The sequence below is a fragment of the Spinacia oleracea genome, chromosome 2 (assembly GCF_020520425.1).
Source record: "Spinacia oleracea cultivar Varoflay chromosome 2, BTI_SOV_V1, whole genome shotgun sequence".
In the NCBI taxonomy this organism is placed as follows: Eukaryota; Viridiplantae; Streptophyta; class Magnoliopsida; order Caryophyllales; family Amaranthaceae; genus Spinacia; species Spinacia oleracea.
Window position 1 is genome coordinate 27,613,951 of NC_079488.1, and position 25,602 is coordinate 27,639,552.

Below are 25,602 nucleotides of genomic sequence, written 5' to 3' on the forward strand. Positions count from 1 at the left end.
GGTTTTTCCGCATGAAATATATATGCTTTATATTTGTCATAACCTAACAGACAAGCGTACACAATCAAAACGGTGCGAGTATTACGAAACGCGCGTAGCGAGTAATTTGGTTAGTAAAATTAACCAAAAATTGACAAGTTATAAATAACAATCGAAATAGTACGGTATTATAAGAAGAAAAAGCATATATTCCGTACCTTTTCATCTTTTATACGCTGCCAATAGAAGTTTGCACCTAGTTTTACTTTGCTATTGTCATACACTAGATTTCAAGTCGCGCGCTATCGCGCGCGAATGCCTGCCAAAAAAACGATAAATCTTAATTTTCAAATTAAACACGATGCAACAAAGAAAAAGACGAAGAAAAAGAATAAAGTATACAAAAATAGCCCATTTAAAAACCGTGTTTAGATCCTGTAGAGTTCTAAAATAACGCTAAAAGATAGAGTTGAGCAATATCAACCATTGAATGAAAAATCAATGGCTCATATATTATCTTTTCAAAATTTCCCCTATTTTTTCTCCTCAATATCCACCCCCTGATTTGTCTTCCCACTAATATGAGTCATTGATTTTAAAATGTATGGTTTAGATACAACTCTACTTGTAGAATTTTATTAAAACTCTAGAGGGTCCAGACCATTAAAAACTACTTCCTTTGTTGATTTTTATTCTTTGCAATTGGTAGTACACTATCATGCACGTGATTTAACAAATAATTAATATGGATGAAGATTATTTTTTTATTTACTTAAATAATGCAAATTACGTTTATTAATATTGTTTTCACTTTTATCCAAAGTCTAACATTGGAAAACTGAGATAGATCTAATACCTTAATAGGTAAATGTGATAGATTTAATGCGCTAATTAATGAATTTCGTTGATTAAATAATAACTGACACGATTTTTGACATAATATTGGGGGAAAGATTTTTTACATACTTTGTATAAAAGAAAATATTTCAAATACAAAGACTAAAATAGAAAAATCAAAACGGATTACGTAAAGAATGAAAAGGGGACGGAGGGAATGTAGAATTTAACTTGTACTCCTTATCTGGAAAATATCAAGTACGAAGCGTAAAATGTTACCATTTCTTTTTAAAAGATGACAAACCCTAGTTAAAAAACTATACGAGGTGCGGAGTATATTTTATGTTATAATATAAAATGAAATTTTCCAAACGTAAAAATTAAAATAGAGCACTAAAAACGGATTACAGAAAAATAAAAAGGGATGGAGGGATAAATACGAAAACAATAATCAAATACAAAGCGTAAAATTATCTCGCTTATAAAAATATAACAAAATCTAGTCTAAAAGCTACAAAAACTATAACTTACACAAAATTGGCTAAAGAAAGAGGGCTAGATTGTAATCTATACTATTATTAAAACTCCAAAGCAAAGAATGTCATCTCGCCACATGTCGCTTCCTATATGGCGCATAGTCATTTTTGACATGGAAACTCGGTCATAGAATTTTCTTAATCATGAAAAAATGGTAGTTGTAGGTTTTGAACCTATGACCTGTTATTTGAGACTCACAGTTTTTAACCACTATGCCACAACTCATTTTATTGTTTCTTATACGTCCAAAATTATATTAAATCAATATAATTAGAAAAGTGATTTGATTAATTTCTAATATTCTCGCATCACTAAGTAATCATTACTTTTACGAGTTACTAATCCTTACATGATAAAAATTTAACAAAACATACTCAAAGCAATATACAATTGTATTCTAACAAATTAAATTAGACTCAAAACTAGTTATATAATAATCTAATTGATCAATTCTTCTACTATCCGGGGCATCGCCCGGGGCACTAACTAGTTGGAGTATATAAGGCTAAATAAGTAAAAACACTATTCCTAAGAAAAACTTAGTGTTTTCAAAGAAGGATTTTAGGGACAAGGTCGTAATTTTACTGTTCCAAAACATGAGTTCTTGCTTTTAAAAGGGTTTATGATTTATCACATTCCTACAATCATCCATATATATGAGTCTCTAGATGGTTACAAACTTACAAATTCAACTCTGATGGTTTAAAAAAGATGATGATAAAGTGCTCTAGGGTTTATCATTTGTGACCATAATGGTAACCTTTGTTTAGATAAGGTTAAATTTTCTTTACCATCTCATTTGCTCGATCCTTCAAGCTAAATAAGATAGCTTAATTCTTGTGGTTACTAAAAACCTTGATGTTAAGAAAGATAACCTTGTCTTTTTTTTTTTGCTAGGCAAGCAAGATCGAATAATATTAAACTCAAAACAGATTTACAACCTAAACTAACTCAAGGATGAAACAAACCAACTAGGTTGGACCATTCCATCAAAGAGCTAGAAACAGAAAGCTATCTTACAGAGTAGCAAACCACAAGCTATCTCTCCTAGATACATGTTTAGGTAAAACAACCAAAATTCGATCTCTAACATTTTGCTTAACTCTAGCTACCATATTCTGAACAGTTGGAAAGGAAGTGATAATCACTATAATGTGAAAACTTTATTAACCTTACATATGTAGACATGGACCATTACAAGATGACATATCCAACTCATCTCCACTTTCAAGAGGCAAAACAAGTGCTCAATTTAATTTCAAGGTAATTCAAGTAACAAATTTCATGGTAATTCAAGGACATTCTTTAATGTGTAGTACTAAGGTAATATGATTCAAATGTAATGGGAATCCCTCACTTATCATCTAAAATAAAATGTGTCAAGTTCCACTCCTACGGGCTACGGGTTAACAAATCAATGATAAACTTAGACTCGTGATATGTGAGTATACTTCCTTGAAATCATGTATTGCACAATTGTATAAAAAATAAGCCACCAATATATCCACAATTTAAAGTTTAGTCTTACACTATTAACACCACTCCATTGAGTACTCTAACAAGCAACAATAATATCAGAACTCTACTAAACTTGGCCTCTTTGAGAGGATGAGAAGTCGAACCCTTTATGATCACAATTCACGATACGATAAAGTGTGATAATATAACATGATTTTATTTGGTCGGAGAAAAAAGTAGAGTTTTAAGTGAGTTTTAGATTTTCAAACCCACTTCCTAACTTGTTGTACTCTTTTACCACATATCCCACGAGTCTAGCTCCAAACTCCCTTTTAGACTCCCTTCCAAACTAGGGATAACTTAGGGTGAGTAACTCACATAAAACATTCCCTATTTTTACACATTATTCCCTAACTAACCTCAGAATCACCTAAACTACTAAAAGAAAATAATTAAGTATGACAATAAATAATTAAAAATTCAACCTCTACTCTTCCCCAACCCCACCCCTTTACACATTTCCCACTAACTACATTAAAATAATACCCCACTATCAACTACTACTTATTAAATTAAATAAGTCAATTCAAGTCCCTTAAACTCTGTGCCGGTCAAACCGGGTCGAGTATTCCGGGACGGAGGGAGTACTATTTAACTGTACTACGTATTCCACTAGCAAATTTATACCATACTAAAAGAGACCAAATATAACTAAGTATGTATATTATCTCATATATTGGACTAACATATTAATAAATAGATTAGACTAATATTACAACTTTTAAATGTGATATTCTATTACATTCGATAATTCTACATAACTTCCAGAAAAAGAAAAGCTAATTTAATCTATATACCGAGTACTATTTAATTGTACTACGTATTCCACTCGCAAATTTATACCATACTAAACGAGACCAAATATAACTAAGTATGTGCTTTGTCTCATATATTGGACTAACTAACATATTAATAAATTAGATTCGATATTACAATTATTAAATCTAATATTCTATTACAATCGATAATTCTACGTAGATTCCTAGAAAACAAAAGCGAATTAATCTATATACTATTTGATTGTACTACGTAACTAGCAAATTTATACTATACTAAAAGAGACCAAATATAACTAAGAACTAGTGTGTGGCCCGGGCGATGCCCCGGTTGCTACATTGAATAACTAAAGTTTTAGATTTTTCTTGAGCTCATAATTGACCAAAATACTTGTGTTCTATAGAATGAAAAATATCTGTTAAGTTCGTCAAACACAGACATGCAAAGTCATTTTTCATGGCAAGTAAGTTTTCAATCATATCATCTTACAATTTGTATAATTTGTTTTCTCGTGGAACTAAGTGCGTCAAATTAATAAACACCAAATTAAATATATATATATGCAACTATGTAAGGCAATCCTATAGTTGATTCTTATGAGACTTAAGGCAATCCTATAGTTGATTTTTATGAGACTTAAGACATTGTGTTTCTTCATGGTTGTCTTAATGCTTTAATTTTTTTTTTCTTTTCAAAATAGTCCATAGACATTAAAAAGTCACATAAAAATTTATTTGTTTTAGACTTCATGTGAACATTTATTTATAAATTAATGTGAAGAGATAAACCACAAAAGGTGGTTGGTTAAGATGGTAATGAGAACTATCATCCACACTTGAGGTCTGGTGTTCAAACCTCATCGTATTGATTTTTGGTTGTCTATTACATAATATTTGGTGAGTGGATGATGTGGCTTGAGGAGAGTACTACGTGACACATATACATTTTTCACAACGCCTTTTAATATATTAGTATAGATGTACATTATCTCATATATTGGACTAACATATTAATAAATAGATTCGAGTAATATTACAACTATTAAATATGATATTTTATTACATTCGATAATTCTACGTAGCTTCCGGGAAAAGAAAAGTTAATTTAATCTATATATTGTTTAACTGTACTATGTATTTCACTATCAAATTTATACTATTTTCTAGAAAATTTTAAACTTATAACACTACATATAAAACAAGTTACAACAGTTTTATGAGTAAGTGAAAAAATATATAAAAAAACCTAGCTATGTATAGTTGTGTTTTTTCACGCCATGCTTACAAGATGTTCACGGTACAAAAATAAGATATGTAAGGTATAAAATAATTTCGTAATATATATATATATATATATATATATATAAATATATATATATATATATATATTTATATATATATATATATATATATATATATATATATATATATATATATATATATATATATATGCACGGTATAAAAATTGTATTTATGTTTGTCTCACATCCATCCTAGCTAGATGGATAGCGCAGAAAAATAAGGAAAAAAGAACTCAATATGGTTGTATGCATGTGAAGATTGAGTTTAAGGTTCCATACTCACCTTATACATATTTACCCACCTATAAGTTAAAAGGTGATAGGTGATAGACTATTGCGATTTTGACGAAATTAGAGCTCAATGTTTTCATTTTACCACGATTGATAATAAATGTATAACTTTATTGATCGATATTGAGACGGAATTATTGTGACGGTCTAACAAAGAGTCGCAAGGAAATTGGGGCGCGAATATTAATTTGTAAATTGCGACGCTTTAGAGAGCCGCAAAATATTTCGACGTTCTAAAGCGTCGCTATTTACAAAAAAAAAGACACGTGTGTTGCACGTGTTTGTGAGGCAACAATGCAACTGAATTTTTGGGCAAAAAATCCCGCCTAACTCTCTGTTTTTTTCGCAGAATCCCGCCTAACTCTCAACCCACCTCCCACGTTTCTCTCAACCTCCTCCCACCGACATACCTTGCTGAAACTAACCACCCTCGTCAGATTTCCGATGAATTCGTATCTCTCCTCCTCACCTTCAGCACCGGCCATTAACGAATTCCATGAATTCCGTCTTCAACCTTTACGTTAGCAAAGTCAAATCTCCCAGTATAAGCTATCTCACTCCTCATCCTATAAATTCATGAAAAAGCCCAATTATTGAATTCACAATTCGCTCAACAAATTCAAGATAAATTCGTTGCTCTCTCTGGTTTTTAATTGGAGAAATTCAAGCATACTCTGGTTTCTTAATTGCTGCTTCATCCTCGGTGTTGCCGGATATATTCGCCAGGTATTTTTGGTCTGCTTCACGCCTTCACTATTTGATTTTTATCATATAACAATGTTTAGGTTTGATTCACTATTTTAATTTCCGTCATATATTGTTAATTCACGTTTTTTCATGTCAATTTCTAATGTCAATCATATGCCTTTAAGTTTTCCATGTTATATTGCATCCTTAATTCAAGAAAAAAACTAGAATGGGTCTTCTTAGTTTCTGTGATTTTCTATATACCGCTTACAGAGTGTTTGCTATTTCATTTATTTTAGTTTTCAATTGCAGATAGTTGGTAATTTGGACGATAGTTGGAAAGTGGTGAACGTCTGACTTCTTCTTCCGTGTTGTTACTACTGTAGGTATTGTCTATCTATTTCTAATTTTCATAGTTTTAAATTTGCAACTTTTAGTTGGCCTAGAATCTTTGAAATTTGGATACATGGCAATGCTTTGTATAAAGACACACAGACATTTAGTGAGATTTAGGTGATAATCTCTGACCAAGATATCTGGTACTTAGTATGAAAAATCTGTTGTCAATCTTTAAGACACCTAGCTGTACTTGGTTAGTTTAGGTTGTCTTTAGTGAGAAACTTGGTGCATCAAATGAGCATGTTGGATGAGTTTGCAAAATTATTTGTCGCTATAGAACTTATACTAATTATTTGAACCCTTTCACTTAGCATTTTCTACTGTTATCTATAACTTCTTTTGAGGCTACACTGTTTTCTGTGACTGATTATGTGAAATGTGTGACCGATGGACTGACTGTAAGTAGAAAAGAACTGAACAAACTTTGCACAAAACAGAACTGAGCTTTACAAAGCAGAACTTAGTATTAGGCGACTGATAAGCTCATTGTCTGTCTGTCATCGTTATGTTAAGCTACTGCATGCTTTCTATATGTCATAACTGTAGTATTAGGTAGTGGCAGTGTATCGCAGTGTTAAATATCTTATCTTATCAGCACTTTGCTTGTCTTTATTATAAATTTCTTTGCCTTTCCCTGCTTTAGTTGGCACCAAATATAGGTTTGACTACCAGTTGTATGGAGTAAGGAATAAACCTATGCAGTAAGCACCCTAATCTGAATATATGCAGTTCAAAACACAGAGAAGTGAGAGTAGCTTTGAACTATAGCTTAACTGAGTTAAGGGATAGAACATCCGGTTTTGATTTTTGAACTGTCATAGCTGGGATGATAAACTCAGATAACCATTTCTGAGTTTCTATCATCCGGTTTTGAACTGTCATAGCTAACCAAATATTATCTTATCAGCACTAGCTTATTGTTTATCTGGGTTTATCATGCCAAGTTGAGAGTAGCTTTGAACTATAGCTTATCATCCGGTATTATTTATCTGAGTTTGCAAAATTATTTGTCACTCTAGAAAGATCAAGCGCCAACTGGTGGACAACCTTAAAAGCTAGCTTCTTCCTTCGATTATCAATGAGGTATTTCTTTAGGGCACCTCTAGGAAGATATTTCACAACAACACATCAGATATTACTAGGGATGCTAATTAGGCCACTTTCTGTTTGTATTTGTAGTCCTGAGGCCCCCATCTTTGCCCCGATAAACTACAGCATGCATAAATGGTTTTTATGACTACGAGCTTTGATAATAACATATCAGTTAGTTTCAACATGTATCGAGTTAAAAGTAACAGTAGCAAATTTTTGAGATGGATGGTTTGGCTACACTTTAGGTTCTATTGTTAGAAAGAACGACATTGTATTCTTCTGTTGAATTATTTTGAACTTGCGAGTAAGGGTTTATGGAATTATAGTAAAGAGTCGTTACCTAGCTTTTTTTAGTGCTTCTCTATAGAGTTGTTTAGAGTATTTTTTATTACATACCTGAACTTTTTATCTCTATTGATTTTAGAAAATAGATCATGCATTACATGACAATAGATCATGCATTACATGACAATAGATCAGTCCTAGGCTATTTACGACATAGAAAATAGATCAGTCCTGCTCTGATCAATCCTGATCAGATCAGTCCTGATCGGATCATTCCTGATCAAATCAGTCCTGATCAATCCTTACTGATCCATCCTGATCAGTTCTGATAAGTTCACTTCTGATCAGTTCACTTCTTCTCCTGATTTGTGTTGGTGTTGTTTAGGTTTAATTACTTTATCCCACACATAAATAATGTAATTGGAATTGGAAAACATCCCAATTTATGTTGGTTTGCTAATATAACTATCGAACCTTAACTATATACATCATGTGTTGCGCATAACCGGGAAAAAATGGGAAACATTAACAGAAAACATTTTAGAGGCTATGCAATTGCACCGGATAGGAGTGTTTCACTAAATCAGTTCAAGCTCAATCATGAGATTATCGTTCTATTTGAATAACTCTATTCTTAACAAATTAATAGAATCTAATCCAAAATTGTGATTACTATTCTTATTTCATTATTCAAACAAACACTAGCTAAGAGCTTAAGAAGTGGAGTAATACATACTGATTGCTACGGTGTACAAGTTATAAATAATTGATCGTGGAATTGATGAGTCATAATAGAAGAGTAATCTATAATGACTAATATTTAGATTAGACATAACAAGGTAGGATTAATATTATTATAAAACTTTTGGGAGTCTTTTTAATTATGTGTTGTGTTCTGTCAACTTCCTTGAATATGAGATAATATGGCTGCTTAATACGGAGTATGGTGATCACTTTTGAGTAATAAATGGAATAGCTAGCTTTCTATGGACGGTGACACTTGCACTCTCAGACGACATAGAAAATAGATCAGTCCTGATCAGATCAGTCCTGATCAGATCAGTCCAGATCAGTCCTGATCAGATCAGTTCTGAACAGTCCTTACTGATCAATCCTGATCAGTCCTGATCAGTTCACTTCTGATCAGTTCACTTCTGATCAGTTCACTTCTGATCAGTTCATTTCTGATCAGTTCACTTCTGATCAGTTCACTTCTGATCAGTTCACTTCTGATCAGTTCACTTCTGATCAGTTCACTTCTTCTCCTGTCCCTCTACGTTCACCACTATCTCCTTTCTCTCTCCTCTGGTATTTTTGTCGCCCCACAATAACGACTTTCGTAAACTCAATTGCTTGATCCCCTTATCGCGGAGTAGATTGCAGATAATATTTGCTTTTACTTTCCATGTAGAAAAAACACCCTTCTTTGACCTGCGCTTAGCACATTGCTTCCCTACATTTGTTCATTTTCATGGAGCATTCATGGTCATGAATTGATATGTTTGTAGTGTTTTCTGTTTAAGTTGATAACTTCATCTACTATATTTTTTAGATTTTAAATTCCTGATAATGTTGTTGTCCTTATATTTTGACCATAATTTATCAACATTATCAGGTTTCGCCGACCACACCGGTTCAAGGTTTCCTGTGATTCTTTAGCGTTGTTCGTAGGTTCGTGCATCAGTTCGTGCGTTGCTACACCGGTTCAAGGTTTCCTGCAAGTCTTTAGCGTTGTTCGTAGGTTCTGCATCGGTTCGTACGTTGCATATGCTCTTTGATACTAGAGGTATGTATACTATAAAGTCCCTTTTAGGTTTTTTATTGGACAATTGTTATTTCCCTAATTTTGTATGGACAAGGGTGGGCTACAACTCTGCAAGTTAGGTTTGTTAAGTGTTAGAATATAATTTCCGTGGCTTTACATTTCCTCGATGTCCAATATATATACAATGAGCATATACCGACGTTTATTGTGCTATCATAACTTACGTCAATCATGCAAAAGTTGGATCTTTCTATTGTATTCCTGTTGATTTAATTTCAAATGTTTTGATATAATAGCTTCAAATTTGTAAGTACGTATTTTTGTTAGCTTTGGCATTTTGTGTTGGTATTGTTTGTCTAATTACATTATCCCCACTACATAATTTTGCTTAGCTTAATTACATTTAATCCAAGAAATTTTACCATAAATTCTGATTATGTGATGCCACGTTACTTAAGGTACTCTTACTCTTTTTAAAAAATGGATTTATATTGTTGTCTTCGTGTGAAGTTGAAAATATCACCTTGTGCGCTAAAATCACATGCTTTATTTTCCTTGCAAATTCATGTGAAGTTGAAAGTATGATCTTGTACGCAAAAAGAAAATATAATATGGAAGTGATATAGGGTAATAACTTTTAGAAGATGAAGATAGATCACAAATATTAGTCACTAAGGAAGAATGATTAAACAAAAAACCATAAGTTATGGTATGAATTAAGAAGAGTTGTGTACGGAGGTGTTATGTGACTTAAATTAATCTCGTGTTATATATCAAGGTTCTAAGAATGATTATAATATTTTAATAAGTACATATAAAAATTTCCTATTCTGCGACCGACGTATATTACTAATTACTCAACTAATTTCGTATAGATATGGATAAAAGTTGGATCGATCTACCCACTGGTCATCATGAATATATCGACGGTTGTATGGAATTTATTGAGTTTGCCAAGCAAGATCTAGTCGAAGGAAAAATTAGATGTCCATGTAAGAACTGTAAGGTAGAGAAATGGTTCTCCGTAAATGAAGTGGAGAGGCATATTTTGTTTAAGGGATTTTATAAGCCATATAAGGATTGGATTTTTCATGGTAAAGGGGATACGTTTCAGCGTATGTTTGAGAGTGATGGAGGGATTACTAGTGAAGGATCCCTTGATAACCAAAGTGGGTTTGTAGGTCGAGATAATATGGGAGGGCTATTAAGATCAGCATTTAGTGTTAATATGCCTCCCAATTGCCCAAATTTAGAAGCACGAGAGGATGATGAATGGATTGAGGAGCCCTTGGCCTATGACACAGATGTAGAATATGATTATTCTACAATAGAAGAAGATGTGACATATAAGAAGTTGCTTGAAGCTTCTGAGGAGAAATTGTACGAGGGGTGTATCAATTTTTCAAAGTTATCTTTTCTGTTACACTTGTTTCACTTGAAGTGTATGAATCACTGGTCCATAGAATCTTTCAATATGTTGTTGAAGCTAATTCTAGATGCATTTCCTCAAATACTTGATTTTCCCTCATCTTATTATTACAGTAAGAAAATGATAAAAGACTTGGGCCTTGGGTATGAAAAGATTGATGCTTGTCCGAATAATTGCATGTTGTATTGGGGTGAATTTTTAAAGAAAGACAAGTGTCATGTTTGTGGTACATCGAGGTGGAAGAAAACTAAGGATAGGGGCAACGTTGTAAGTGATCAAGGTACGGATACTTGTAAGAAAGGTGTGCCAGCTAAGGTAATGCGATATTTTCCTCTTATACCGAGACTAAAAAGAATCTACATGTCATCATCAACAGCAGAAGATATGAGATGGCATGATACAGAGCGATTGGGTGAAGATGATAAGAAGATTTTAAGGCATCCTTCAGATGGCTTAGCATGGAAGGAATTTGATGAGCGTCACAGTGATTTTGCATTAGACCCTCGTAGTGTTCGATTAGGTCTTGCGAGTGATGGTTTTAATCCTTACCGTTTAATGAACACCACTTATAGTACGTGGCCAGTGATGTTGATTCCTTATAATCTTCCACCATGGTTATGTATGAAACCGTCTTCTTTCATTCTGTCCACGCTTATTCCTGGAAAATCAGGTCCCGGAAATGATATTGACGTTTATCTGCAGCCATTAGTGCATGAATTGAAATTGCTGTGGACAGGGGTTGAAGCTTTTGATGCTTTTGCCGGAGAGAAATTTAATTTGCGTGCGGCTTTGCTTTGGACTATTAATGACTTTCCCGGCTATGCAATGCTCTCTGGTTTGAGCACAAAAGGTTACAATGCATGTCCTATATGCTTAGATTCCACGCCTTCTGATAGATTTGGGAGCAAGATTTGCTATTGTAGCTATAGAAAATGGTTACCTGCAGATCACCCATATCGATGTCAAGGTGACAAGTTTTGTGAGAAGTTTGGAACTAATGAGTGGGGTAAAGCCCCATCTCGTCCTAGCGGCACTGATATATTGAGGCAGCAAGAAAAGGTGAAGCATGTTTACGGAAAGTCGAAGGCACCACCGAAAAAGAGGCAAAGAGGACACGATGATGACGATGATGTCCAAGATGAAAGTGACTTTGGTACCAAGAGAAGCATATTCTTTGATTTGGTGTATTGGGAGCATAATCTTCTAAGGCATAATTTAGATGTGATGCACATTGAGAAAAACGTGTCTGAGAATATTTTGGGAACTCTTCTTAGCATGGATAAGAGTAGAGATAGTAGGAATGATCGAGAAGCCCTTGAAGCATGGAGAATAAAGTCTCACCTTTGGCTGAGTACTAATCCTAACGGAGGTGAATGCATGCCTCCGGCTTCCTATTCTATGTCTACGGAGGAGAAGGAGAGGTTCCTAAATGTTTTGCAGAAAATTAAAGTTCCTGATGGATATGGATCCAACCTTTCTAGTTGTGTGAATATGAAGCAAAGGAAGTTGATTAACCTCAAAAGTCATGACAACCATGTTCTAATGCAGGATATCCTTCCCGTTGCCTTAAGGGCCTCTAAAGCTACAAAAGTAATTGACTTGTTGGCTAGATTGTCTTCCTTTTTCAAGAAGTTGTGCTCTACAACTATTGATCCAGATGATTTAGATGGTCTTCAAAATGAAATTATTTTAACTCTTTGTGAGTTGGAAAAGGAGTTTCTGCCTTCATTTTTCACAATCATGGTCCATTTGTTGATTCACTTAGTGGAGGAGGTTAAACTTGGTGGACCAGTGCAATACAGATGGATGTATCCCATTGAAAGGTTAATATCTTACACGTCTAAATTATATTCTTTTTATTTAATATTTCACATTTATCATATATTAAGTACAAATGTTTTATTTGAAAGGTACTTGTCCCATTTGAAATCACATGTAACCAATAAAGCCCAACCTGAAGGATCTATTGCAGAAGGCTTCCTTTTAGAGGAGACAATTAGGTTTTGTTCGAGATATCTTCAAGGTGTTAAGACCATTTTCAACATACCTAAAAGGATGGATGATGACATTCCAAATCCCAATGATTACTTGTTTAATTCTGGTGGTCGAGTTATTGGGAAGGAGGTCAGCATTCGCCTTGATGACAAAAGCTTAAAACAAGCTCATCGCTACATTTTGCTTCACTCTGATGAGATAAAAGGGGATCTGGAGTAAGTATTATGTTGGTTTTCTTTTGAATTATCAATTGTTATAATAGATGATTTTTAATTTTGTTCTTCTTCCATGAAGTGAATTTTTAACCGAGAAACGTCAAATGAACTTACAAAATCCTGTCACGGAGAGTGATGAAAGTAACTGGATCATCAATGAGTTTGGAGGGTGGCTGCAAAATAAGGTTACTTAAGTTCTTTTAATGTGAATACATACTTCTTTTAAAAAAAATGTATTTGATTTAATGATGTATCATCGTAGGTACATTACATAGATGCAACCACCGAAGATGGGAAACTAAGAAAAGCTTTGGCGGGTGGTTTGCATTCTTATGGTAGAAAATTAAAAGGATACATAATCAATGGATACAAATTCCTTTCCACGGATCGCGATTCTCGTCTTTTGACACAAAATTCTGGAATTATGGTCGAAGCGGATGGAGATGCCTACTATGGAAAAGTGAAACATATCTATGAATTAGATTATTACGGAGATTACAAAGTTGTATTGTTTCGTTGTGATTGGGTAGACATTCATAGGGGTGTAAAAGCATATCCAAATGGCGGAGTATGTGTCAATTTCTCTAAATTGATGCATTCTGGACGATTGTTGCAAGATGATCCATTTGTATTCTCATCTCAAGCAAAACAAGTTTTTTACATAGAAGATGAGATACAAAAGGGATGGTTGCATGTTGTTAAGAACAAGCCTAGAGATGTGTTTGATTTAGGGGATTCTTTACCAGTAGAGGAAGAGGGTGGGACCAATTGATCATGCTTATTTTTTATTGTTTTGCTTTGGATTTGTATTTGTTCATGACATTGTGAGTCATATTGTTTAATCTGGTTGAATAATGAGTTATATACTTAATCTATACTCACTTATTTTATTGTCTACTAATGTCCAAGTACCCTACTACTAGTTTCTTTGATGGTGATACAGATATTTTTATACCGTTATTCCGTGAAAAGGGGGCAATTTATCTTTATTTTTTGTGATTTCCCCCTTTTGTATTTGATTTGGTTCATTGTTGTTGCAGTGTTGTTGTTGCTTTTCTTCCCTTTTTTGTTGCGCCTGTGGTACACAAGAAAATGTGTGTCAGGGGTGGGTTGGTCCATTATAACTAAACAATAAGGTTTATTGGGAAAAGATTGATTCTTGTTTGTATGCATCTGTCTTGGTTCTGAAAGTTTTACCCCCCTTTGACAAAGCGTATCTGTCAGAGTTGCCAAAATATTATGCCTGGCTATCTAAGGAGAACCACACAGACAAACCGGTTTTGAATCTGTAAGATTAGTGAAATGCTATGAGTTAATCATGAAATGACTCCAATGTAAAATATTGCTAAAAACAATTCACTAGATTTCATTGTTTATAACAGTAAACATCACTCCAGTAGTTTCCAATATTACACAAGTATCAACACGTTACCTCTTTACTTCTTCATTTATGTTTCTGTCTGTTTCGAGTTCTGCAATTTAGGCTTGATTCTCCCTTAGATGTTTGTGTTCTGCATTCATGTTAACAATTAACAATGTGCATCCACCTCTTCAAAGCTGCCATTTACTACTATACTAAGCTGCTGGATCACCCATTGGATCCTCTTTCTATGTCTTTTGACTTTGAGAATCATATGTGACCACCGACTTTATATAATTATAGCTAGCTTTTTTCAAGCTTCTCTAAGCTCATTTGTATTGTAATATTGATCCTTTTATCGCCTGTTTTCTCTCCTATGGAATGTATAACTCTCTTGATAATCATTTTCTTAAAACTACAGGCTCAGGATATTACTGATTTAGGCTCTCTGAATCAAGCAGCAAAGATCTTTATTCTAGGTATGGTTCCCCTCCTTTCTTTTCAAAACAGAATGGGGAATAACTAATAAGGTAGCCAAATCATTTTGTTAATACATGTCAGACATGCAACTGTTGCTTGATGTTGTTTTGCTGGTTCACAGCTTCCTGATTTGTTTGATGACTTGTTTTAGATTGTTCTTTAGCTTTTTCCTGGTGCCATGATAATATAAAAATTGAGAGTTTTCACTGTAGTCTGAATCTCAGAAAAGGAGCGTGTAGCAGGTTCATCTTGCCCTTTCCCTCATAACTGTAGAGCAAAAGTGTAGTAAATGAGTGTAGGCCAACTAAAATATTGCTTATAACTTCAGTCTAAACTACACCAAAAAAAAAGGAAGTGTGCCAGCTATGAGATCATCTCTTTGATCCATCAGAACTGAAAAAATTGTTTTTTGGCAACTGACAATAAGCTAGCTAGCAGATTTCTCAACCAAAACAGTTAAAATCAGAAATTGAGAAAGTACCTTGAGCTTCTTTTCTATATAGCGTGCATAGTCAGTCCACAAATCACTAGATATAGGAAACTCAGTGATAGCACGTTCATATAGAATCTGAACACGCGCAGGGTCACCTGCAGATTCTTCAAATTTCAAGTATCTCTGCAGAAACAAAATACATGTTAAAACCAATAAAGGGATAATTTGAGTTCAAGGGAGATAAACAAAATTCTTGCTACCCTCATTATCTTGATAGCTTCCTGTTCGTGCACCCAAAGATGTGAGATCAATCCCTCCAAATGCCATCCATCACCCTCCTCATTCCACCAAGCTGCTACACACTCATTCGCATCCACATTCGTAGGGGCCATAGTGCTAATTCGACCTCCAGGGAGATTTGGTAGCCACCTGGAGGTTGGTTGTTTCCATAGTGCTAATATCTTCACTTTCTGATAATATCTTCAGTGCATTTCCGTTAGTTGTTTCCTTTCTGGTTTGCCTTCTCTATCTTGTTTCGTGCTTATGCTTGTAATGTGACAGGTTATAATGAAACTTAATAAAGGGATGAACGGAGCAAAAGGCCTTCCAATATAAAGTTTTCAAGTTCCTTGAAGGTTTCAGACTTTTGAGTCTATGACTTGTATATTCTAGACTCTAGATCACTTAGTGAGCTAACGACCAATTAGAGCCAGGATGAATTTCTTTTTCTCAATCAGATTTGCACTTTGCTTCTATATTTACGGAGTTTTCTGCTCATTGTAATTCTTGTTTATGTGAAAATGTTAAACTGATTTAACGTGTATGATTGTCACTTTGAGTGAATACCTATTATCCTATTTAGTGATTCATTCTTGTAGCAATTGAGTTGGTTTAATGACCTTTTTATTCATGGCTGGTTGTGTTTCTTACTTTCTGAACAGGAACTAAAATATGAGTTACAGGACTAAAAGAACATTGGTAGCTATTGACGAAGGGTCGAGCATTGCTGCATCCAAGTCCCCAAAATCTTCTGATCCATCCACCCAAAACTGGGGACCGTTCAGTCCTCCAACACTTGGAGTGTCACAGACATTTGGGACGGTATCACAACCCATTAAGCAACCAGTAGCTGCTAAAAAAACCATGGTTGCACCACAATCATCCTTGCCTCGGCCTACTTCCATGGTTTCAAAGCCACAACTGAAGGCATTATCAAAACCATCCTTTACCCAGACAAAACCATCCTCTAACCCATTACAACAACCAATTCCGCCCACTCTTACAGGAACAACACAAAGTAGATGGTATAAAGGACCTACGTTTCCCAATCTGACTGAAATTGCAACACAAAAAGCGTCAACACCGAATCCACACCAGCCTACTATGCAGCCTGTGTTGCAGCCTTTCAAAGCTACCTTGCAGCCTTCTTTGCAGCCTTTCAAAGCTTCCCAACAGCCTCAAACAGCTACCAATCAGCCTCAAAAAACTACCCATCAGCTTCACAAAGCTACACAACAGCCTCAAAAAGCTACACAACAGCCGGTATCTTCTTTTACAAGTGTCAAACCACATTTAGAGAAAAGAGCATTTGTTGCACCTTTGGGAGCAACAAAACATGTGATGTCACAATCTCCTACACCACCAGACACCATGGCAATGAAAAAGAGAACCGGGAAGCAAGAAGGTCAGTTGCCTCCAACATACATGCATGTGAGTGAGAATGCATTTCAACCTCTGCGATCTCCTCCATCCAATCAGGTTGAGAGTGAAGTTATGCCAAACTACAACTGGGACGAATTTGAAGAATCGGCTTCTGAGAGTGAAAATGAATTTGATCAAGGAGAAGGAAGTGATACTGCTGTGAAGAAAGCAACACTTCGACATCGAATCATTATTCCAAATTGGCCAGAATCGAGGGAGTTTGATGAGAAGGTGGAGGCTATAGCTATAGGTAAACATGTCTCTACATCAAATATGCAAACTGTAAATTATCGATCTTGGTGATTTTTTAGTCTGATTTAGCTCCTGTGACAGATGCTGATGGAATACGACATCTGGTAAAGGGACCAGTTCTGCCTCGAGACGTTTGGCATGATGCAAAGGGGTTCAGATACATTGTCAAGCTCAATGAATTCAACCAACCTATTCGAAAAGGTGGGAAGATCCTTGTGAGCTTCCTTGGAGATATTGCAAAAAATGATTCACTTTGTCCAGTGGGAGTCCCAAGTTGGCGTGCTGTGAACAATCAGTTAAAAACTAATGTTGTTACAATGATTCCGGTATGTGGATTTATTGTTCTTAACACTTATGTTAATTGTAGTTTTATTTTAGCTTGGTTAACTGTGTAATTAGCTTTAAATTTATTCTGTTTCCATCTGTGTTCATCAATCAGTTGCCCGTTTTTCAGGTTTTTATTTGGTCATGGGGGTTCCGACCCCGGGTTAAGTTTCTGCAGAATCACTAAGTTCACCTAGCTAGTTCTGATCAGATCAGTGCTGATCAGATCAGACAGATCAGTCTGATCTGATCTGATCAGAACTAGCTAGGCAAATTATTTTGTTAACATTGTAACTTAATTTTTCCTTTTTTTTTTTTTGAAGAAACATTTTGTGTTACCTGATGGACCTCTAGTTAACAAGGCACTAGTGATGCGTATTGACAAACCATGGAACAATCATCGATACAAATTGAAGAGGGATTTTTTCGATCCAGTGAATAAATCTCGAGAAGAGAACTATGCCAACGTGCCTGATGGAGTGTCCACTAGGAGTTGGACGGAATTGGTAGATTATTGGCTTTTACCAGAGGCCATGGTTTGTGACCCCAAAATATCCTAAATTTAGTAAGTTTTATTTGTTTCACCTATATATGCTAACATTGGTTTCATGAAACTAGGAAAAATCTGAAATGGGAAAAAATGCTCGAGCTTTACAAGGCAATAAGCACAACAGTGGTGCTACAAGCTTTGCTAATCGAAGAGTTGATATGGTATGCTTTTCAACCTAGCTATTTGGTTTGTAGCATTTCAATTGCTATAGGTGCTAAGTCTAAAATTCATAAACAAATAAGAGTGATATAAAAGTCTAAAATTCATAAACAAATAAGAGTAATATTTACTCGTATATGCATATCTAATCTCACACATAAGGACATTCTTTAGTTTTCTAATGTTAAAGTAGAGAAATGTAGAAAAGTTGGCTATGCGGGCAAATGGAATTGAAAGCAGCAGCTGGGAAAATCTTCCTACTTTCCGTTTCTGTTATAAACCATGTTGCAGAAGTATACATTATGTGACTCTTCAAACGTTTTGGAGATAGTTGTCCTAGATTCTCATGAACTTAGAGCTTTTAGGATCAGGAAACGGGGTTACCTGACACTATTACTGTCAAATAGAGTCAACTATTACTGTCAGTGCATGAAGCTGCAAAAACTATTCAATTTAAACAACAAAGGCAGTATTTCATTCTATTACATTATCCCCATAAACTTAAGGCGATAAAAAATTGTTCACAAAGTTCTAACTAAAAGTCAATAACAAAGAATAAAAATTATGCATAATTAAGCATAACTAATCATTATTCGATCTGCATTTTTACAACAAAAACCCTGCAATGATAATCAATTAATTGTGAACGAAACATGTTTAGCTGTTAGTCTGTAGGTGTAGCCTGTAAATTACATTGTTGGTCTTAGTGAGAACAGATCAAGTAAGTAGCTGTTAACAGATAAATTGTTATGGAGATCTATGTTTGAGATAGGCCAGCAATTAATGGTTCTTGCATTTGCTCTGAACACACTAAAATGCAAATTCACAATGAAATGACAAAGAGTTGATTCTGCTACGTATCCAATAACATATTCTGGTATTACACAAATGGAAGAAAAGTCATATACAGAGTAGTCATATATTCTGGGATTAGTTATCTTTATCTACTTTCTTGAAATCCAGGAAGCAACAATGGAGTTAGGGCAACTGTAGGCAGAAACTTTATCGGAGATGCGGCCTTGTGAGCTGCATATGCAAGTGAAAATGTCCCAACTTTCTCACTTGTTTCAGTTGATGATATTCCCAGCTATTGAAGTAAGGCTGAGACATCAAAACCAGCATTAATAAGAGCATAGCATAATGTAAATAAAATTAGAGATGATGTGAAGTGCGGCCTTGTGAGCTGCAAATGTTGCAAATCAACACCATTATTATTTCTAATTTGAGATTAATCAAGCACAACAGCCTAAACATGACTAATTCAAGAGTAAATCAATTACACAAATTCAAACCTATCCAATCAACAAACAACCAACAACATTCCTTTCTCTATTAACATTTCAACCAAAATAACAAAGCTTCACCTCACCACCACCAGTCCACCATATAATTTATTCCCGAAATAATGTCTTTGATCCTTTAAAATGAGTTTTTGATAATTGGTCAAGCCATTCAGCACTAAAACTCACTAATTTAGCTAAATTCTAGCTGACATCAAAAGTTAACAACCAACTAACTAATATGGTTCTTTCCTAAACATCTCACTCGAAACCAATTAAGTATTCATTCAGCAAACCATATATGTTCCAGGAAATTCTAATCCCCTTCATGATGACATACATTGTTCTAGAACTTTTGATAATTGATCAAGCCATTCAGCACTAAAACTCACTAATTTAGCTAAATTCTAGCTGACATAAAAAGTTAACAACCAACTAATCCGGTTCTTTCCCAAACATCTGACTCGAAACCAATAAAGTATTCATTCAGGAAACCATATATGTTCCAGGAAATTCTAATCCCCTTCATGATGACAATACATTGTTCTAGAACTGAAAACCAACAGGAAATCCAAGCTCGCTAAAGGATATACAGAAGCCAAAATCAATAAACACAACAATAACAGAATAAAACGTATGTAAACGGCTGCAAGAACAACATACCATACAGAGAACATCCATGACACTCTTGGCCACCACTTTCAGGCAACAGCTTGACCCTAAACTTCTGAACTCCACTCTTAGCATCGGTATTCGACTCTGCCTTCGGCGCTGCCCTCACAACCTTCAAAGAGTTAGGCTTTTCCTTCTCCTTCTCCTTCTTATGAGGGGAAATCGGAACCCTATGGTGCCCGTGGGACAGCGTCGAAGTCGTCCAATTGGTCTGGGTTTTCATTTTATTTACTCACTTAGTAGTCAAATTATCTGTCAATGTTTACATTATCAGATTATAAGAATCGATAGATTATCTGTTAGTCCTCTGTCAAAAGCATAGAGGCCAGCTGGGATCATGGGATTCATCAATGTCCATATTGATTTTAATTATTGGATCATGTAAGATAAACTAAAAACAATGCAAAGAAAATGTACCTGCAAACAAGTTTGCAAAAACTTATTTACCTAATATCTTAATAACTAGAACTAATATTTGCCACTTGTTACAGAAACAAAACAAACTGAATACAGGTATAAAGCAACTATTGGCTGATATTTCTTCTGTTTATTATCTTCCCTGCATCTACACGGAAACGTACTCCTGAATTCCCCTTAGCCTGACACAATTAGCAGAGAGCTTGCTGATGTCACTGCCTCTGTTGCCGACTCTGTCACCCCTTGCAAAGTGGCAATGCACCCAGCAACCCTACTACGGGGATAACAACTCAAAGTGTTAAACAAATATAGTGATAGTCGGTTTAAGAACTTCAAAATTTCAGTTTTCAATTTATTTTTTTCCTGAAATTGCAGAAAGAGAAGAAAGGAGTGTTTAGCGAATTGGCATTTTTCAAATCAGTTTACGCCAAAGAAGATGGAAGCTTTAAAGAGGGCACACTTCCTCATCAATTTGTGGTATCATTGCATTGAGCTAATTCTATAAATCAATCTTGTCTCTTGAAGTCTATTTATTTTTTTCTTTGCTTGTACATAGTATTCTTGGTTAATAGATTTTGAGTGATCTTTTCATATTATATAACAGGAGGATGCCAACAAAAAGGTCCAAGAAAATCTTGCGAGTTCCTCTTCTTCAAAGCCCGTAATTGAAATTGAGAATGCAGTCTTTAATGAGCTCATGTATAAAGGTGAAGTACCTAAACGTCCTCTGAATTATGGATTTGGAGTGAAGCAAAGCGACATCTTTGGAGTGGAAGGTTTGCTGAGGAAAGAAGGGTCAAGCTATGTTAACAACAATGCTATGGAAGTGGAGAACATGAAAGGTGAAATATCAGTTGTCAAGAAGCAAAATGAGGACCTTGCGCAACAAAATCAAGTTCTAAACACCAAGTTTGAAGAAACAACACAATCATTTAAAATGATTGCTTCTTTTTTGGGACAAGTTTTGAAGGAAGTACGCAAAGGGAATGTTTCATCGAACCTTTTAGATGGTGCGGAATCAGCAATAAATATGGTTAGTTATTTCTGGAAATTATTCTGATTGAGCATCATGTATCATTACCTGAAATGTGGCATATCTAATTTACATATTAAAATGCTTTTTGTAGATTACTGATGATTCTGGTGGCAATGGTGACAACCAGGCCGAGAAATGAGACTTTGACACTATTGCCAAATGCAAGGTAATTTCATATGGAATTAATTAACTGCATTTCATGCTTTATAGATAAACTTATAGCTGAAACAAGCTTTATAGTTGTCGATTATTTATGGATGATGGTGAGATTAGAAGGTAGATGTTTAGATTTAGTATTATCATAATAAGGTATTATGTTGATATTAGCTGAAACACGAGTTTGGTGTTAGGTCTGGGTTGTTAACAAACTATGGTTTCTGTTAGTTAATTTATGATGCTCCTTCTGTAACGCGTAAAGAAAACACAGTGTTAAATGTCAATCCAAGACAGCAGCGACTCCGACTTACTCTCCTAATAAAACCTCATTCAAACTCTGACCATGAGTGAGAGATAAGTCTGAAATCAACTACTATAAAAAGTTTTAGTTGCCATAGAAATTGCTCATAGTATAAGCTTGTTTTCTGTTTGATTGACTTCTATAGTCTGTTTCGTTTTTGGTCTGTTCACTCATAGTACTATCTTAGAAAAATCGTATCAATCTGTTTTTCCTTATCCGTTTCTGGTTGTAACTGTTGCTTCGCCCTCTCAAAGTTGTCCACCATTGGAAGAAGACTCTCAATTACTTCTCCCTGTGCATCGCTTCGAACTGATAGTCTCTCTTTACCTGATCTCCTTCTAAAGTTATCAAAGTCAGCTTGCAGGCGGATAAATCTATCCTTTCCAGAAGTTATCTCTTCTGTCAAAGTTGATAATTTCTCAACCAACTCGTTCTTTTCTGTTTCTAGTCGGTAAACAGCGATCTCTATTCTGTAATGGTCTGATAATCCCCAGTTAAACAGCCTCCTTATAATATTTAGTGAGAGTTTCCACACTTTCCCACATATTCTTGGTACTTGTCTCTTCTTCTGTTTCCCCAACTTCCTCCTCTAGCATTTCCTCATCCATCTAAAATCACCAGTAAAAAGAAAATCATAAGAAATGAATACCAATTACCAATAAATGAATACCAAGTACAAATTCTTTAGCTATTGTACTTGTAAGCATCACTTGCTTTGCTTCTCATCACGCCTGAATATTATATCAAAGGAAAAAAGAAAGTTCTTGGGGTCTTAATCTAAATCTATAACTGACAAGAGGAACTAAACTCGAAAGATTAAGAATCTACAGCTTTGATAACATGAGAAAACTGAATCTGCTGCTACTGCTACTGTTGTTGAGGTCCTGATGTTGAGGTCCTGCTACTGTTACTGAATCTGAAAACTGAAAGTTCTTGAGGTCCTGCTGTTGTAGCTGCTGCTACTGCTCAGTCTTGGTGTTGCGTAGTTTTGCAGGTTTGCAGTCAGTCAGGCATACTGTTCTGCTCAGGCTGGCTTGCTGTTGTGCAGTTCTTTTGTGCAAACCTTGTGTTGTTCAGTCTGGTTCTGCTGTGTAGCTTGTTGGGCTGGTGTCTTGTTTTTTTTTTTGGTTTTCAAATGGGCAAGCGTGATAATTAAAGAAAGTCACAGTTTAAGCAGCAAGTTAATGAACATCAGAGGCTAAGGATAAGAAAGCCATTATGACTAAGGTAAGACTATATACCTTTTTCCTTCCTAACTTGTCACCTAACCACCCAAAGATGAGTTGCCCAGCAAAGGTACCACACAAGGCCACATTCATGGGTATAAACCCTGGGCTAGTTGGATTTGGCTCAGTGTAATAGAGACGGCCTAAGATTTTGGTCACCACAGATATGGAGAAAAGCTCATAGACATTAGTAAAGAAGCCCATACCAAGAATCATGAAAACTTTCAAGTGGTACCATTGTGTCTTTGCTACGTCAAGTACACTTAGCACTTTTAACTTTTGTCTCTTCGCCATTGATTAGGAAGTAGGAACTAACCTTTAATTCATACAGGGAAAAAACAAGGCAAAAATCAAATGTTAATGTTTAAAGTGTTATTATACAAGCATTGCAAATTTGTAAAAAATGACCTTTTATAACTCAAATTTTGCGAGTTTGGCTGGTGTCGTTGTAGAATGTTTTAGTGTTTTTTGTTTTTGCTTGGGTGCGGGCTGTGCTCCCTTAGCTTTTGTTTCCCTTGTTGTTTTCTGTTGGTTGTTGTTTGGGTTTCTACCTTTGGTAATTAAGTTAACTAATTTACCAATAATATATATATATATATATATATATATATATATATATATATATATATATATATATATATATATATAAATATATATATATATATATATATATATTCATTGTTCATGTCTATATTTCTAATAGTCATGCATTTTTCCCTTGATTAATAGTTGATATTATTTTGAGAAGACGACTAGTAGTTAGGATCAAGCTGGTTAGGATTACTGTTAATTTTCCCTTGATTTTATGGAATGTTCATCATACTATATTTGACATTAAATTTTCTTTGCAGATTATTGATGATTCAAGTGGTAATAGTAAATGTAGATCAAGAGATGAACAAGTTATCTTGAAGCTAAGCTAGCATAACGATATGTTTACTTGTTCGTAGTCAGGAAGTTGTTTTTATTTAGTTTTGGACTATCTTGTAGAAAAAATGATAATGCTAGTTAGAAAGTTATTTGTTTTAAAATATCGCTTTTATTTCAGTTTGACTAGACTCTGCGAATTAATTTAATGTATAGATGATTTTTATCACTTTTCCTAAATTAACTACTTAAGTATATATGAATCATAGCAAGTTAATATGTTGCTTTAAGATATATAGTGTACGTACGTAGTAAGTTAATGTATTTGATTATGATTAATTATCTATGGTCGATATATATTTTTATAGATAATTCATGATTTTAGATTTATATATATATATATATATATATATATATATATATATATATATATATATATATATATATATATATATATATATATATATATATATGAAAAAAATATGATGCAAATTGTGACGCTCCAAAGCGTCTAAATTATTATGTATATATGAAAAATAATATGATGCAAATTGTGACGCTCCAAAGGGTCTAAATTATTTTGGAGGGAATGGGGGGACCTCGCACGAAAGTGAACATATAGTGACTCTAATAAGAGTCTATATATTTCGGGTGTCTAAAGCGTCTCTATGTGGTTTATAGTGGCGGAAAAATGTGTCTATACACGTGCAAATAGTGACGCTTTATACAGTCTAAATATTGCGACTCTCTAAAGAGTCACTATATCCCAAATAGCGACGGAGAAATATGTCGATATTTTGCAAATTGTGACGCTCTAAAGCGTCGGTAAATAGCGGCAATGAAAATAGCGACCCTCTCCCAAAGCGTCGCTATGTGTTTTTTCACGCCATGCTTACAAGATGTTTACCGACTATTGGTTAGAGTAATAAATTAGACTATTGCAAAAAACACAACTATGCTTACAAGCTATGTATAGTTGTGTTTTTTCACGCCATGCTTACAAGATGTTCACGGTACAAAAATAAGATATGCAAGGTATAAAATAATTTCGTAATATACATATATATACATATATATATTATATATATATATATATATATATATATATATATATATATATATATATATATATATATATATATATATGCACGGTATAAAAATTGTATTTATGTTTGTCTCACATCCATCCTAGCTAGATGGATAGCGCAGAAAAATAAGGAAAAAAGAACTCAATATGGTTGTATGCATGTGAAGATTGAGTTTAAGGTTCCATACTCACCTT

At 34.5% G+C, this 25,602-nt stretch overlaps 2 protein-coding genes and 1 long non-coding RNA gene across 3 annotated transcripts; 2 read left to right on the top strand and 1 right to left on the bottom strand.

Annotated features, from left to right (window-relative positions):
- The first annotated feature begins 5,545 nt into the window (after positions 1-5,545).
- LOC130467787 (uncharacterized) lies at positions 5,546-24,443 on the top strand. Its single transcript, XM_056836613.1, has 9 exons — positions 5,546-5,965; positions 6,239-6,312; positions 9,318-9,488; positions 17,980-18,192; positions 18,275-18,367; positions 21,110-21,211; positions 21,339-21,767; positions 21,862-21,936; positions 24,305-24,443. The coding sequence occupies exons 4-8, from the start codon at positions 18,028-18,030 to the stop codon at positions 21,907-21,909; spliced, it is 837 nt and encodes a 278-aa protein (XP_056692591.1). The 5' UTR covers positions 5,546-5,965; positions 6,239-6,312; positions 9,318-9,488; positions 17,980-18,027; the 3' UTR covers positions 21,910-21,936; positions 24,305-24,443.
- On the top strand, positions 11,647-14,216 carry LOC110781115 (uncharacterized). Its single transcript, XM_056836612.1, has 3 exons — positions 11,647-13,106; positions 13,186-13,291; positions 13,369-14,216. Exons 1-3 carry the CDS (start codon positions 11,722-11,724, stop codon positions 13,876-13,878), a joined length of 2,001 nt encoding a protein of 666 aa, XP_056692590.1. The 5' UTR covers positions 11,647-11,721; the 3' UTR covers positions 13,879-14,216.
- Positions 19,195-24,035, bottom strand: LOC110781726 (uncharacterized). Its single transcript, XR_008927630.1, has 2 exons — positions 20,309-24,035; positions 19,195-19,466 (listed from the first exon to the last, which is right to left on the bottom strand). It is a non-coding gene; the product is annotated as an uncharacterized lncRNA (long non-coding RNA).
- Positions 24,444-25,602: the final 1,159 nt, after the last annotated feature.